General features: G+C 35.8%; 1 protein-coding gene across 5 annotated transcripts in view; it reads left to right on the top strand.

Moving 5' to 3' along the window:
- The window catches only part of ZBBX (zinc finger B-box domain containing), a 159,440-nt gene that overhangs the window by 40,178 nt on the left and 103,183 nt on the right, over positions 1–16,079 (top strand). For all 5 annotated transcript variants that reach the window (XM_056807797.1, XM_056807799.1, XM_007502259.3 and 2 more), the window contains one exon: positions 419–514. In XM_056807797.1, coding sequence (XP_056663775.1) covers positions 419–514 — 96 coding nt within the window. The remainder of the gene's footprint in view (positions 1–418; positions 515–16,079) is intronic.

Genomic DNA, 16,079 nt, shown 5'->3' with positions numbered 1-16,079 from the left:
AGAGATACTTCAAAAAACAATAGCTCAAGCTCAGAAAGATGCCATTAAAGTTCTGTGAGGCACTTTTGTCCAAACATCGCATTTTCACAGGCTTCATTCTCAGTGGCTCCTTCCCTGCTCCAGAGCAGAGACCACATATTGCTTAGTGAGTTTCACAGTGTTTTCATATGTGTAATCCATCCACGTCGTAGCCATGACATTATTTGTGCAATGATAGCAGCTAGAGCTTGAGGCAGGATTTCAAAAAAGAAAGAAAAGCCTTAAACGAATTGTTTTCATAATTTCTGTAGACATTCCAACATGATTGCCACCTTGGCATGCCATTGGGGAAATAAGACGAAGAAAATGAAATGATTATGGGAAATTTCACTCGGAACCATGTCATTAAAAGGATCTTTTACTGTTCTTTCCCCTCAAGGTTTGCCTTGAATGTGGAGAAGATTACTGTTCATCCTGTTTTGCTAGAATCCATCAGAAGGGGGCATTAAAGCGCCATCGAACGACTCTTTTACAGGTTGGGATTTCTGACATGAATAAGTGTTTTTATTTCTTTATGACATTTTAAAGCATATGTTTCATATCTAGGAAGAGAGGATTTTTTCATGAATTTCCACAACTCTCACAGATAATCTAAATTTATCTCCTTAAATCTTTCCCCTGGATGCTAATTACTACTTTTTGATTTAGTATAATGCTTTACGTTCTTGGTGGGATGGCTGGAAATTTTAGGTAAAAAAAGGTCACTAGTTTGATGCCATAATGGTTATAAATGAATATAGACAGTATTAATATTAATATCATTTGCCTTTAAGTTTCAATGGATTTTCTTTTTGAATATTTGTTGGAAATGATTCAAGACATTTTGCTCATAAATTTTCCCGTCACTTAGCTTCCTATTTTCCACTTCATTATTTTAAATATGGATTAATTTCTCCACGAATCAGTTATTTCCCAGTATGCCACCTCCCCAACCCCACTTTGCCATCAAATCCTCCCTTGAGACAAAAAACAAAACACAATTAAGCAAAATAAACCAGCAAGGCAGTCATATCTAATAGTGTCATAGTCACTAAGAAGGAAAGATGTGCCTTTATTCCTTTATTCTCTAGGACCAAGATTATAAATCACAGTCAATCAGATTCCAAGTGCTTTCATTCATAATATTGTAGCCCTTTTGTAATTATTATTCTTTATTTTGCTTTATTTTCTCTGTGTCACATCATAGAAGTTCTCCCATGTTTTTCCTAACTACTTATAATTGATATTTCTGCCCAATGATATACAGTATGATCTTATATTTTAATTATTTTGTTGTTGCCTATTTGGGGCATCAATTTTGCCTTTGTTTTTTGTTTTATTTTTTGCTACCACAGAGAGTGCTGTAATTGATTTCTTGGGCATAAGCCTACTTGTGGGTTCACCGGGCAAAAGGGTATAGATAGGTTAATCACTTTTCTTGAATAATTCCATGTTGTTTTTGAGAATCATCATCCTAATTTGCATCTCCTCTAACAGTTGTTTTTCTTCCCATATCCCTTCCAATAGTAATGATTTCCATTTTTTATCAATATAACTAAATTGACTGTAACATAAAATGGCATTTGATATTGTGAAACAAAGATTTCAAGACACTATCAAATTATAAATCAAAGAAATGCCAAATTATATCCAGTATGCTGCATCTAATAGGGAAAGAAATTTGTAAATTGAAGAAAAAAAAACTTAATGAGTTGAAAAGAGAGTTAACTTATTAAGTTTTAGGGCGGTCTAATGAAAAGAATGCTCAACCTAGATTCAGGAAACAGGAATTTTTGTATGATGGCTTTCATAGTTTCCAAATATATCATCTTAGACAAGAAGCTTACCTTGTCTTGGACCTAGTTTACTAACTGTAAAATGGGACCAGTGATATTATATGCTGCTTTTCTAGGGTTCATGTGGGGAAAGCATTTTGTGAACACTAACGTGTTATATAAATATGAAAGACTGTAGGTAATTGGTATTCAAATGGATATGATAGTGTTGATTTCTTCATCTGAAAACTTCCTATTCATATCCTTCAATTATTTATCAATTGGGGAATGACTTGGATTCTTACTAATTTCACTTACTTCTTTATATATTTATGCTACTTCTTGAGGTTGAATCATTATCAGAAATTCTCTCCATTGTCCTCTGGGTGACTCACAACTTGGATTCCTCAGAGATTCTAGTGTTTCAGTATTCATAATCATAGAGCATCACTGCAGAAACATTTTCATTGAAAAGATGGATCTTTGCACATGAAACAGCTTGAGATAGAAAGCACTGCACAGTTTGTCAAATACAATCTAACATGCTGCCTTCTTCCTATTCAATTTTTGGCTTCAGCCGTAGCCCATCTGTAGTGATTTCCCCAAATACATGTTCTGATGTACTAACTATTGCAATGGATGCTCCTCCAGCTGCACGTGCTGGCCTGGACAATAGGCATTTTTCAACTATTTAGTTTTTCCCATAAGATTGTTGGACTAATCACCTTTGAAAAATCACGGATTTTTGTAGGGGAGGCCTGAAATGTTCATGGGATTGATATAATTGGAAAACTGTCTTTCACAAGCCAGAGCAGCTGGAAGATCCTGGCATCTTTAGGGTCTTCCTTTTGAACCTTTTTTCCCCACGAACCTTTTGCAAAATATCCTCCATAAAAGTGGTGAAACGCGTTTGGTGGGTATGTAGCTCTTATTTTTTCTGTCTTACTTGATATTAATAATAAGACATCAGTGAAGGAAGCTATCTCTGGTTATTTTTATCAAGTAATCTTTTATGACCTTGCTATTTGGAGAAGAGAATCTTTAAGCCTGAGGAATGCCTAATATGTTAGTGATCAACGCAGTAAATCCAGTGGCATCTTATATTCACCACCTCATAGTCAGTTATTATAATAAATGTGAAGTTTACTCTAGTAAACCATTTATAAAAAAGTTTACCTCTTGCTATTTTCAGACAAAACAGGCATATGGACATGGATCAGGATATTCTGGGGTCTCAATGTTTATCATTACCCCCCCTCCCTTTTTGTATCTTCCCTTTCCTGAGATATCTTTAAAGATGTGATTTCTCAGTAATTTAAGATTTTGTCATCTTTAGGGTAAATTTTGTTAGGTATATAATTGTAGTAATAGGCCCCCTTCCCCAAAGTTGTCTTTTCAAGTTCCAGTTCTATAGTATAGGACACTGGGAAATGTGTTCCTTTTTCTCATCCAGAGGTACTTATTTCTGAAGATGAAAATAGATCAATTGGCAAACACTTATTAAGCATCTTCCATGTTCTAAATGGGGAACTAAGTGGTGCAATGGATAGAGTACCAGGTCTGGAGTCATGAACACCTGAGTTCATATGTGGCATCAGACACTCACTAGCAGTGTGGCATTAGGCAAGTCACTTAACCTCTAATTGTCTCAGAGTTATTTATCTGTAAAATGAGCTGGGGAAGGACATGACAATCTACTCTAATCTTCAAGAAAACTCCAAATGGGGTCATAAAGAGTCACACATGACTGAAACAACTGAACAATAAACTGTTCTAGGTACTTTGGTGGTTCTGGGATAAAGGGACAAAAATGAAAGAACATGGCTAAGTTGACATGTTTCCTCCATTTTATGTCTATTTGTTTGCCTGGATCCATGGATATTATTGGGGTTTTTTGGCTCATCTGGGTCCCAGGCCAAGATTTCTGTTAGATTTGTCTTTGTTTCTACTGCTTTTCACTGGTTTGAAAGGTGATCCTCATAATCTTTGTCATTTTTCCCTATTGTTTTCCAATAAGATTTGTTTCCCCTCAGCTGGTGGTGTCCTTATCTATCATCTCCCTTCCTACTTGACAAGGAGATCTGATGTTTGCAGACTAAGTTGTTTTCTGGGTTCTGGAGGAATCTTCTGGTGGCTCTCACACTGAGCAAAACGTCTGAAGGGACTAGTGATAATCAAGGTCAACATTGCCTTTTTCAGTTTCCTAATTTTGGGAATCTCCAGCTCATTTGAATGGGGCAAGTTGCTGCTTATTGGAATTGTTAGCATCGTCTTCTCATTTTTCACCTTTATTATCCTGAATTTACACAAGCAGAGAAGTAGCAGACCTGAACATCAGTAAAGAATTATTAATAGGTCAGGGAAAGCTGTTAAAAGCTAAAAATTGAAAAAGCTTAAATAGTCTGCACTTTTGATTATTTTCTGCTGAACACAAAGGGACATTCCCATTTGTTTATGATGATCATGAAGGCTATTTTAATCCATATTTTAAAGTTGCAGGGCCATGAAGAACTTGCTATTTATAATGATAAACTATATCAAAGCTGATTGAACTGAAGCTCTGACGTATAAAAGATAAAAGCAGAAAAAATAAATGTTTTGATCTTCTAAGTGATCACCTTCAGATAAATAGAAAATTCAGTTGTTCAGATTATCTCTTCCTGCAACCATTCTGGGTTACTGAGGTGCCAGTATAATTTATATTTGGTAGATTAATCTCCAGATTCTGCCATGTGGTTTGAAATATTTTATGGTATTTTCAAAAAATAATCAGCTTCATATTCTTTTTTATGGGACACTATTGTCCTAATTTGAAATAATAGTAATGTTCCTCTGCTTTAAAAGGTAAAAAGAAAAGTGAAATTGCTGAAGGATTTGTGCTATTATGTTTGATTCTTCTCTGCCTAAAAACATTCCAGTTAAACTGAAATACATCAAATTATTTTACCTTGTGTAAATAAAATGTGAAAGAAGCTTATTACTTGAAAATAATAGTCAGAACTTTTAAAGATATTAATATAGTGTGTAATTATATGGCATTAAATCAGCAAATGGAAATGAAGACAGGTGTGAATTTCCCAGATTTTCCTTTTTTTGGGGGCTCACAGAGTAGTTTATATAGTGTTGTTTTTGTGTAATTATACTGAGTTTATATTCCTCCTTCAATAACAAACAATCAAATTACGACAGCATGCTTAGCTATTTAAAAAAATATTTTGATTAAAAATACATTGGTTTGTATGTTACTTCCACACAGACAGAAGTTCTGCCCACCTTGGATGACTGCCCATTGTGCTCCTTGACTTTCATCCTTAGCTGGGGAATGGAGCAGGGATTTTGACAAGCCTGCTGGAAGCATCTCTTACTTTTTTCTTGACAATTAATGGATAACAGTGGAGCACCCACTGTCCATTCTCATCTTGTCATCTGACCAGCCCATCCTTTGTTCCTTTTGTATAATTCCTCAATGATAGTCCAAACCTCTGTTCTTCTTAAAAGTTCCTCATTGGTTGTAGGTTAGAGCCATTATTTTGATAGTCTTTTCCCTATTTAGACTTGACGGATTAAGTAACAATATATTTTTTAAAAATTAATTACATTAATTTTAAATAATTTTAACAACTTCAATGAAAATTCTGGCTACTAAATCTCTGAGTATTTAATTTGGTATTTGGCTTGCATGTTAACCATAAAGTACAGAAAGACTTGCTCTAAGACCTTGAAGCTATAGAAAGTGGTTCTGGGTTCTTCTAGTTTTTGTTTATAACTTAGAGTTGCTTAAGAAAACCTTTGCTTTACCTGTAACATTTGGAGATATGGTATTTTGTAGCCTCAGCCTTTTTTGTTCAGATATACATAAAGTTTACCTTGTGCTACGACAGGTCATTGCAGAAGTTATATAGTTTGCAGGCATATGGGTCCATCTCGTTAATATTCTCAATCTTATAAAATTTGCAATTATTGTTCCATTTACATATCATTAATTTCCTGTCACTTATGCAAATACCATTCTGTCATTTTTTAAAGATGACTAGAAACCTTGACCTTCCTAGTCATGAGTCCTGGAATCAGCTATGCTTTTAAGCTCCCCAGTTGTAACACTGTGATGCCTGCCCCAATAAATATTTGATTCACCCTTATGTCTCTGTGATGAAACTACAGAGAATAGTTGGCAGATTATTCAGAATTAATTTTTATTTTGTGATTATCCAAAGACTTTCTTGCTTCTCCTTTTCCATTTGGCCTTCTGCTATCAAACCCCATGTTAGAAGATAGAAAAAGAAATGAATGAGGCTTCCAATCAAACTATTAACATTTTTTATTGATACTAGTAATAGGAATTACAATAATAGATCATATATATACATATATTTGGTGTTTTACATTTTGCATAGAGCTTGTGGAAGAGCTTTAGCTAAAACTTTTTAGAAAATATGGGACTATAATCCTTTACTGAAATAGGATTTTTTAAATCTAGAAAAGAAAAATTACAGACTTACAATTTCTAGAATGACCTTCAGGGACCAGTCAGTCTGGTCTAGTCTGTTCAGACACCTTGTGGTGTTTCATTGGCAAAGATTCTGGAGTGGTTTGCCAGTTCCTTCTCCAGCTCTTTTTACAGATGAGAAAACTGAGGCAAAAAAGGTTAAGAGGTCACACACTAGTAAATGTCTAGAGCCAGATTTGAACTCATGAAGATAGATTCTTCCTGAAGCCAGACAGACCCCTCACTCTATCCATGATGCCACCTGGCCATCCCCCTAATCTAGTCTAATTGTACCCAAATACAAATGCCCTCAATAGTATCCCAAACATGTGGCCACCTAGCCTTTGCTTAGGGAGAATTCATGCCTCCTAAGGCATCTCACTGTCATCGTGGGCAGCACTAATCATGTTGGGTGCAGAAGAATTAAATTAATCTTCCGATCGCCTTTCCTTTAGAGACTTGAAGACTGCCTCTGCCTCTCTTCTCCAGCGTAAACATTGCCAGATTCTTGTCATTCTTCACATGGCACATGTTTTAGGTTATTTACCATTCTGGTTATTCTTCTCTGGCTCCTCTCCAGCTCCTCGATATACTTCTTACAATATATTTCTCTGAGTGAGTACAGTCAGACTATTGCTTCCCACTTCTTTGAAAATATGCTTCTCTTCATTCAGCCTATTATTAAATTACTTTCCTGATCATGACCTTTTCCCAATAAACCAGCCACATTTCCAGCCTCTGCATTCCCAACATGGACCATGCCTGGCTTTTCACCTGTTGGCCATCACAGTTAATAAGATGTGGGGATTGCTTCTCTCAGGTTTCCATCATTTCCACTGGGAAAACGAGTTCTTCCATGCTGGTGAGAATTCAGATGCACAATTTCATTTTTCACTCATTTCCTGTTCTTACCCAGAGCTCCCTTGGAGAATGGATGCCATTGTTGCATGGGTTCTGTTGTTTCTGTTTATTAGGAATTACTTAGGAATAGTTCTTATTTTATACATCCCTTTGAGAGTCTGGGAAAGCTTAGGAGCCCCTTCTCAGGTTAATGTGGACAACTTCATGAACTAAAAGACATAGTTATAAAAGAAAGTTATATTGTAGTAAAGTTAGGGAAATAGTTCTTAATAATCACAGATCTGGGGGAGAACTCCACCATCTACAGCAAAATTCTCTTTGGAGGAGAATGACTCTAGGTTAGTATGACTCTTTAAAAATGTTCTTTTCAGAAATTAGATATTAATTTTGAGTTTTACACAAAATGTTACATATGAACACATTAAATGATTCTGAGAGGAATTTTAATTTTCTTATGATTTACTAATGAATATTGAAGTGAAGGATAAAATCAGGTATAGAGTAGCTACTCTATGAAAGGCATTGACTTAAGTACTTTTTTACAAGTATTATTTTCATGAACTCCTCACAACAATCTTGTATGGCAGGGGCTATTATTAGTTCTGTTTTTTAGTTGAACAAACTGAGATAGGAAATGTTTAAATAACTTGCCTATGTTCATACAGTTGCTAAGTGTTGGAGCCCAGATTTGAATTTGGGCCTTCTTGATTTGAGGCCCAACACTCTCTCCACTTTACACTCCAAACCAGATATCTCTAATGAAAGCATATGGACTATGGAGACACAAAGGCAATTCAGTGAATTTAACCTGGAAAATTGTCCCTTCCATTAAATTCATCTCGATTTTAGATACAAATAGTGTATTTTACTCCCCTAGTAGAATGGGATAATTTGGGGGAATTTGAGTGCTATGATTAAAAGTCTTTCTTTTTTTTTATTAAACACATTTTAATATTCATTTGAATTTCATTATTGTTATTAGTGTTTTGTTTCCATCATTTCCTTTTAGTCATTCCCAACAGGTGAGCTCTTTGTTATTATAAAGAAAACATTTAAATTGAAATCATACCAGCTATGTGGGCATGTGCAATGTGCCACATCCATGATCTCTTGCCTTTCTACTCAGAGCTTTAAACAACCCAAAAGAATTACATGTATGATCACATCTATTTAATGCATTGAAAGTAATCAACATAAAGAAAATCAGTAACATCTTCTCAATTAATTTTCCGGCCATGTTCCTTGGCATTCTTAATGGAAATTGGGGGTAATGGAGTCTGGATAAGGTGTAGCTCATGTGTATATGCTCAGAAAATCTAAAAGTGGCAGGAAAAGGTATCATTTCTGACTTTGGCTATCAGAGACCAGCCCCAGAACGTCATTTATAGACTCTGGTCATATACAGAGCAGTATGAAAAGTGTTCTCATACTGACAATCGTGGAATGTCCAATTGATGTCTTTTGGAAGAGATGAAGCCAGAACCAGGAAGGCATTTTGGTCAATTCTAGAAAAATTAGTTTAATTCAAATAAAGGAAAACTTTGGGGCACTTAGCAAAGTATCCTGGATACATGAGGGGGAAAATGTTTGAGAAACTCTTGACTACAGACAGAACTGAAAATGGATATCCTTAGAATAGAGTCCAAATACTAACAAGAACATAATAATCACAAAATCTTAGGGTCAAATAGTTACTAAGTGTCTAAGGCCTCAATTTGAACTCAGATCTTCCTGACTCTAGGTGTTAAGCTGTATCCACAACTACCTGATTTCATCAAATTGTAGAACAAATGAAGTGATAAATTTTGGAGGAGTTGTGGCAAAATTGGGATACATGCATCATTGGTGGAGTTGTGAACTGATTCAACCATTATGGAGGACTATTTGGAACCATGCCCAAAGGACCATAAAATTGAGCACTCCCTTTAATCTGATAATGCCACTTACTAGGTCTGCATCCCAACGACATAATAAAAAAGATAAAATGATCTACTTGCACAAAATATTTATAGCAACTCTTTTTAGGGTGGCAACGAATTGGAAATTGAGGAAAATGGCTGAACAAATTGTGATATTATATATTGTTGATGGAATACAATTGTGATGTAAGGAATGATGAATGGAATTTAATAAAAGAGCTGGAAAGAACTAAATGAATTGATGCAGAGTGAAATAAGCAGAACCAGGAGAACATTGTATGCTGTAGCAGCAATATTGTGGGGTGATCAAGTGTGAAAACTTGGCTATTCTCAGCAATGCAATGATCTGGTACAATTGTGAAGGACTCATGGAAAAGAATGTTGTCCCCCCTCCAGAGAAAGAACTGGTAGAGTGGGATGGATGGAGATCAGAGACTATCTTTCATATTGGTATATTTATTGTTTTATTTGGGGGTTTTGGTTTTGTCTGTGTGCTTTTACAGCAATAACCAATATGGAAGTGTGTTTTACATGCTTTCATGGATCTCCCAGATCTAGTTGCTTGTTGTCTCCTAGTGGAGAGTGAGAAGGAGAGAGGGAGATGGATTGAATCTTATAATTCTGGGAAAAACATATTTTGAAAATTATTATTACATATAATAGGGGAAATAAGGTATCTTTTCATTTTAAAATATTGAGGGGAAAATAAAATATTGGGGGAGCAGAGGTGAAGGATTAATTCTTTTCTTTTGCATTTGGAAAATGGAAGCATAGGCAACATGAAGCTCAATTTGAATTCTAAAGCTTGTGAATTTTGAATGCCTCTAATTTATTCCAATTACTTAGTGGTAGAAATTCTGAGATGTAGAGAAAGAGAGCTTTGTCTAATTACTGATAAATATTAACACGATCAATAAGGACATTTACATTTGGGATAATAGTGGCAATGGGCATGTTATGGACCGCTGACACAGGCACAGAAGATACTGTTTTTCTAACTAGCCTGAAACTTCTGTTCTTGGACCTCATTTTCTGAAAGGCGTCATCTGTCTTGAAATGTTATATAAAATATCAAACCTGTTTGTCTTGATTAATGGCACACATTGTCAGAGTGATGAATTCTTCTGGTGTGTAATTTGAAAGATAATATCATTCTAGGGGAAAAAAAGTTCAGGTAAGAATTTAAAACTGTTACTGGATGAAATCCTGCCATCTCACAGCATAGCGAAGAATGTTGGGGAATTCAGAAACATCTGCAATAAATCACAGTCTTCAGTCCTTCCTAGTACAAGCTAGTGTCCTACAATGAAGTGTGTGATATACTATGTGTCCTGAAGCCTTTGGATTTTAAAGCTATTTCAGAATCTAGAGAGTATAAGTGATCTGAATCTCTTTCAAATGTTTTGCAGTTGTAAAAAGAATAATGGTCTAATAGAGTGCTGGGCCTGAAATCAGGAAGATCTGGGTTCAAATCCCACCCCAGGCATATAGGAGCCATATAACCCTGGACAAGATACTTAAATTGTCTATGAATTAGTTTCCTCTTATGCAAAATGAGGTTCATAATAGCACCTATTTCTCAGGGTTGTATAAAGCATTGTGTCGCTAATCATAAATAATAGTTACTTTAAAATAAAGTATATAAAATATTAGGTATTTTGATTTTCTCAAAGAAAGAATTAACAAGGAAAAAGTGTTAAATGGTTGCTCATTTTATTTTCCTTATAACATTTATTTTGAGGTATTTAAATATGGATTTAAATAGCAAACCTCAAAAATGAAATTGTGGCAGTATTTGACCTATCTATGATTTTGGACAAGCCATTTTATTTTATATCCGATTGATAAAGTGAATAATAAAATATGATATTTGACCTGCTTTACTAGGTTGTTTCCTTTTTTTTTTTTTTAAATATATTTTATTTGGTCATTTCCAAGCATTATTCGTTAAAGACATAGATCATTTTCTTTTCCTCCCCCCCCCAACCCCCCATAGCCGACGCGTAAGTCCACTGGGCATTAGATGTTTTCTTGATTTGAACCCATTGCTTTGTTGATAGTATTTGCATTAGAGTGTTCATTTAGAGTCTATCCTCTGTCATGTCCCCTCAATCTTTGTATTCAGGCAGTTGCTTTTTCTTGGTGTTTCCACTCCCATAGTTTATCCTTTGCTTATGAATGGTGTTTTTTTCTCCTGGGTCCCTGCAAGTTGTTCAGGGACATTACACCACCACTAATGGAGAAGTCCATTACGTTCGATGATACCACAGTGTGTTTGTCTCTGTGTACAATGTTCTCCTGGTTCTGCTCCTCTCGCTCTGCATCACTTCCTGGAGGTTGTTCCAGTCTCCATGGAACTTCTCCACTTTATTATTCCTTTTAGCGCAATAGTACTCCATCACCAACATATACCACAATTTGTTCAGCCATTCCCCAATTGATGGGCATCCCCTCGTTTTCCAGTTTTGGGCCACCACAAAGAGCGCAGCTATGAATATTTTTGTACAAGTCTTTGTGTCCATTATCTCTTTGGGGTACAGACCCAGCAGTGCTATGGCTGGGTCAAAGGGTAGATATTCTTTTGTCGCCCTTTGGGCATAGTTCCAAATTGCCCTCCAGAATGGTTGGATCAGTTCACAGCTCCACCAGCAATGAATTAATGTCCCTACTTTGCCACATCCCCTCCAGCATTCATTACTTTCCTTTGCTGTTATGTTAGCCAATCTGCTAGGTGTGAGGTGATACCTCAGAGTTGTTTTGATTTGCATCTCTCTGATTATAAGAGATGTAGAGCACTTCTTCATGTGCTTGTTAATAGTTTTGATTTCTTTATCTGAGAACTGCCTATCCATTTCCCTTGCCCATTTATCAATTGGAGAATGGCTTGATTTTGTGTACAATTGATTTAGCTCTTTATAAATATGAGTAATTAAACCTTTGTCAGAGGTTTCTATGAAGATTTTTTCCCAATTTGTTGTTTCCCTTCTGATTTTAGTTATATTGGTTTTGTTTGTACAAAAGCTTTTTAGTTTGATGTAGTCAAAATTATTTATTTTACATTTTGTGATTCTTTCTATATCTTGCTTGGTTTTAAAGCCTTTCCCCTCCCAAAGGTCTGACATGTATACTATTCTGTGTTTACCCAATTTACTTATGGTTTCCTTCTTTATGTTTAAGTCACTCACCCATTTTGAATTTATCTTGGTGTAGGGTGTGAGGTGTTGATCTATTCCTAGTCTCTCCCACACTGTCTTCCAATTTTCCCAGCAGTTTTTATGAAATAGTGGATTTTTGTCCCAAAAGCTGGGATCTTTGGGTTTATCGTATACTGTCTTGCTGAGGTCGCTTTCCCCCAGTCTATTCCACTGATCTTCCTTTCTATTTCTTAGCCAGTACCAAATTGTTTTGATGACTGCTGCTTTGTAATATAGTTTTAGGTCAGGGACTGCAAGGCCCCCATCGTATGTGTTTTTTTTCATTATTTCCCTGGATATCCTTGATCTTTTGTTCTTCCAAATGAACTTTGTTATGGTTTTTTCTAAATCAGTGAAGAAGTATTTTGGTAGTTCAATGGGTATGGCACTAAATAGATAAATAAGTTTGGGTAGGATGGTCATTTTTATTATATTGGCTCGTCCTATCCATGAGCAGTTAATGTTTTTCCATTTGTTCAAGTCTAGTTTTAGTTGTGTGGCGAGTGTTTTGTAGTTGTGTTCATATAGTTCCTGTGTTTGTCTTGGGAGGTAGATTCCTAGGTATTTTATTTTGTCTAAGGTGATTTTGAATGGGATTTCTCTTTCTAGTTCTTGCTGCTGAGCTGTGTTGGAGATATATAGAAAAGCTGATGATTTATGTGGGTTTATTTTGTATCCTGCAACTTTGCTAAAGTTGTTGATTATTTCAATTAGCTTTTTGGTTGAATCTCTAGGATTCTTTAAGTAGACCATCATGTCATCCGCAAAGAGTGATAACTTGGTCTCCTCCTTGCCTATTTTGATGCCTTCAATTCCTTTATCTTCTCTAATTGCTACTGCTAGTGTTTCTAGTACAATGTCAAATAGTAGAGGTGATAATGGGCATCCTTGTTTCACTCCTGATCTTATTGGGAATGCATCTAGTTTATCCCCATTGCAGATGATATTAGCTGTTGGTTTTAGATATATACTGTTTATTATTTTTAGGAATGACCCTTCTATTCCTATGCTTTCTAGTGTTTTTAATAGGAATGGGTGTTGTATTTTATCAAAGGCTTTTTCTGCATCTATTGAAATAATCATGTGATTCTTGCTAGTTTGCTTGTTGATGTGGTCAATTATGTGGATGGTTTTCCTAATGTTGAACCAGCCCTGCATCCCTGGTATGAATCCTACTTGATCATGGTGAATGATCCTTCTGATCACTTGCTGGAGTCTTTTTGCTAGTATCCTATTTAAGATTTTTGCATCTATATTCATTAGGGAGATTGGCCTATAGTTTTCTTTCTCTGTTTTTGACCTGCCTGGTTTTGGAATCAGTACCATGTTTGTGTCGTAAAAGGAGTTTGGTAGAACTCCCTCTTTGCTTATTATGTCAAATAGTTTGTATAGTATTGGGATTAACTGTTCTCTGAATGTTTGATAGAATTCACAGGTGAATCCATCAGGCCCTGGGGACTTTTTCTTAGGAAGTTCTTTGATGGCTTGTTGGATTTCAATTTCTGATATGGGATTATTTAGGAATTCTATTTCCTCTTCTGTTAGTCTAGGCAGTTTGTATTTTTGTATATATTCATCCATTTCTCCTAAATTGGTGTATTTATTGCCATATAATTGGGCAAAGTAATTTCTAATGATTGCCTTAATTTCCTCCTCATTGGAGGTGCTGTCCCCCTTTTCATCTTTAATGCTGTGAATTTGCTTTTCTTCCTTCCTTTTTTTAACTAGATTGACCAGTACCTTGTCTATTTTGTTTGTTTTTTCAAAGTACCAGCTTCTTGTCTCATTTATTAAATCAATAGTTCTATCACTTTCGATTTTATTAATTTCTCCCTTAATTTTTAGGATTTCTAATTTGGTTTTCTGCTGGGGGTTTTTAATTTGATCGCTTTCCAGTTTTTTCATTTGCATTTCCAATTGATTGATCTCTGCTCTCCCTTGTTTGTTAATATAAGCCTTCAGGGATATGAATTTACCTCTGATTACCGCTTTGGCTGCATCCCAAAAGGTTTGGAAGGATGTTTCGCCATTGTCATTTTCCTCGATGAAATTATTAATTGTTTCTATGATTTCTTCTTTAACTAAACGGTTTTGGAGTATCATATTGTTTAATTTCCAATTGGTTTTAGATTTGGTTTTCCATGTACCATTACTAATCATTATTTTTATTGCCTTGTGATCTGAGAAGGCTGCATTCATTATTTCTGCTTTTCTGCATTTGTGTGCTATGTTTCTGTGACCTAATGTATGGTCAATTTTTGTGAATGTGCCATGTGGTGCTGAGAAGAAGGTGTATTCCTTTTTATCCCTATTTATTTTTCTCCATATGTCTATTAATTCTAATTTTTCTAAGATTTCATTCACTTCTTTTACCTCTTTCTTATTTATTTTTTGATTTGATTTATCTAAATTTGATAATGGTTGGTTTAAGTCTCCCACTAGTATGGTTTTATTGTCTATTTCTTCCTTCAATTCTCCTAGTTTCTCCATTAGAAATTTGGGTGCTATATTATTTGGTGCATACATATTGATTAATGATATTTCCTCATTGTCTATAGTCCCTTTTAACAAAATATAATTACCTTCCCTATCCCTTTTGATCAGGTCTATTTTTGCATTGGCTTTATCAGATATCATGATTACCACTCCTGCCTTCTTTCTATCAGTTGAAGCCCAGAAGGTCTTACTCCATCCTTTAATTCTGACCTTGTGGGTGTCAACCCGCCTCATGTGTGTTTCTTGAAGACAACATATGGTAGGGTTTTGGATTCTAATCCATTCTGCTATTCGTCTACGTTTTATGGGTGAGTTCATCCCATTCACGTTCAAAGTTATGATTGTCATTTGTGGACTCCCTGGCATTTTGATTGCCTTCCCTAATTCTAACCTTTTCTTCTTCGGCTCTACCTTTTAGTCCAGTGATTTACTTTGAAACAGTCCCCCTTGTCCCCTCCCTTGATGTTTCCCTTTTTAGTCCCTCCCTTTTTGTTCCCTCCCCCTCCCCCCTCTCTTACCCTCCCTTTTTGTTCTCCCTCTCCCCCTCCCCCCCTTGGTTTTCCCTTCTCCTTACCCTTGTTGGGTAAGATAGAATTCAAGATCCCAATGGATCTGGAGGTTTTTCCCTCTCAGAGCTGCTTTCCCTGAGATTGAGGTTTAAGTAACCCCCCCCCCCTCTCTTCCTCTCCTTCTTATAGGAGTTTTCTTCCCCTCCCCTTCCCATGTGAATCTTTGTGTGAGAATGATTATTCTATTTGGTCTTTCTTTACCCCCTATTTATACATTACATTTTCCCCACATGTTAGTATACATAGGTTGATATAAATGTAGTCCTTATAGAAGAGAGTTTGAGTAAAAGAAGAAGATAACATTTTCCCCTTTCCTTAATATTTACCTTTTCAGGTATTCCTTGCTCTTTGATTTTCAGTATCAAACTTTCCACAGAGCTCTGGTCTTTTCTTTGCAAAAAGTTGGAAGTCTTCTATTTTGTTGAATGCCCATACTTTCCCTTGGAAGTATATAGTCAGTTTTGCTGGGTAGCTGATTCTTGGTTGGAGACCCAGCTCTCTTGCCTTTCTGAAGATCATGTTCCATGCCTTACGATCATTCAGAGTAGAACTTGCAAGGTCTTGGGTGACCCTGATTGGCATTCCTTTATATCTAAATTGTCTTTTTCTGGCTTCCTGTAGGATTTTTTCTTTTGTTTGATAGCTTTGGAATTTGGCAATTACATTCCTGGGAGTTGTCTTTTGGGGGTTTAGTGTAGAAGGTGTTCTGTGAGCTCTGTCAGTGGCTGTATTGCCCCCTTGTTCTAGAATCTCTGGGCAAT

The sequence above is a fragment of the Monodelphis domestica genome, chromosome 8 (genome assembly GCF_027887165.1).
Source record: "Monodelphis domestica isolate mMonDom1 chromosome 8, mMonDom1.pri, whole genome shotgun sequence".
NCBI lineage: Eukaryota > Metazoa > Chordata > Mammalia > Didelphimorphia > Didelphidae > Monodelphis > Monodelphis domestica.
Note: the sequence above shows the minus strand (reverse complement) of the source record. Positions and strands in the feature narration are given on the sequence as shown.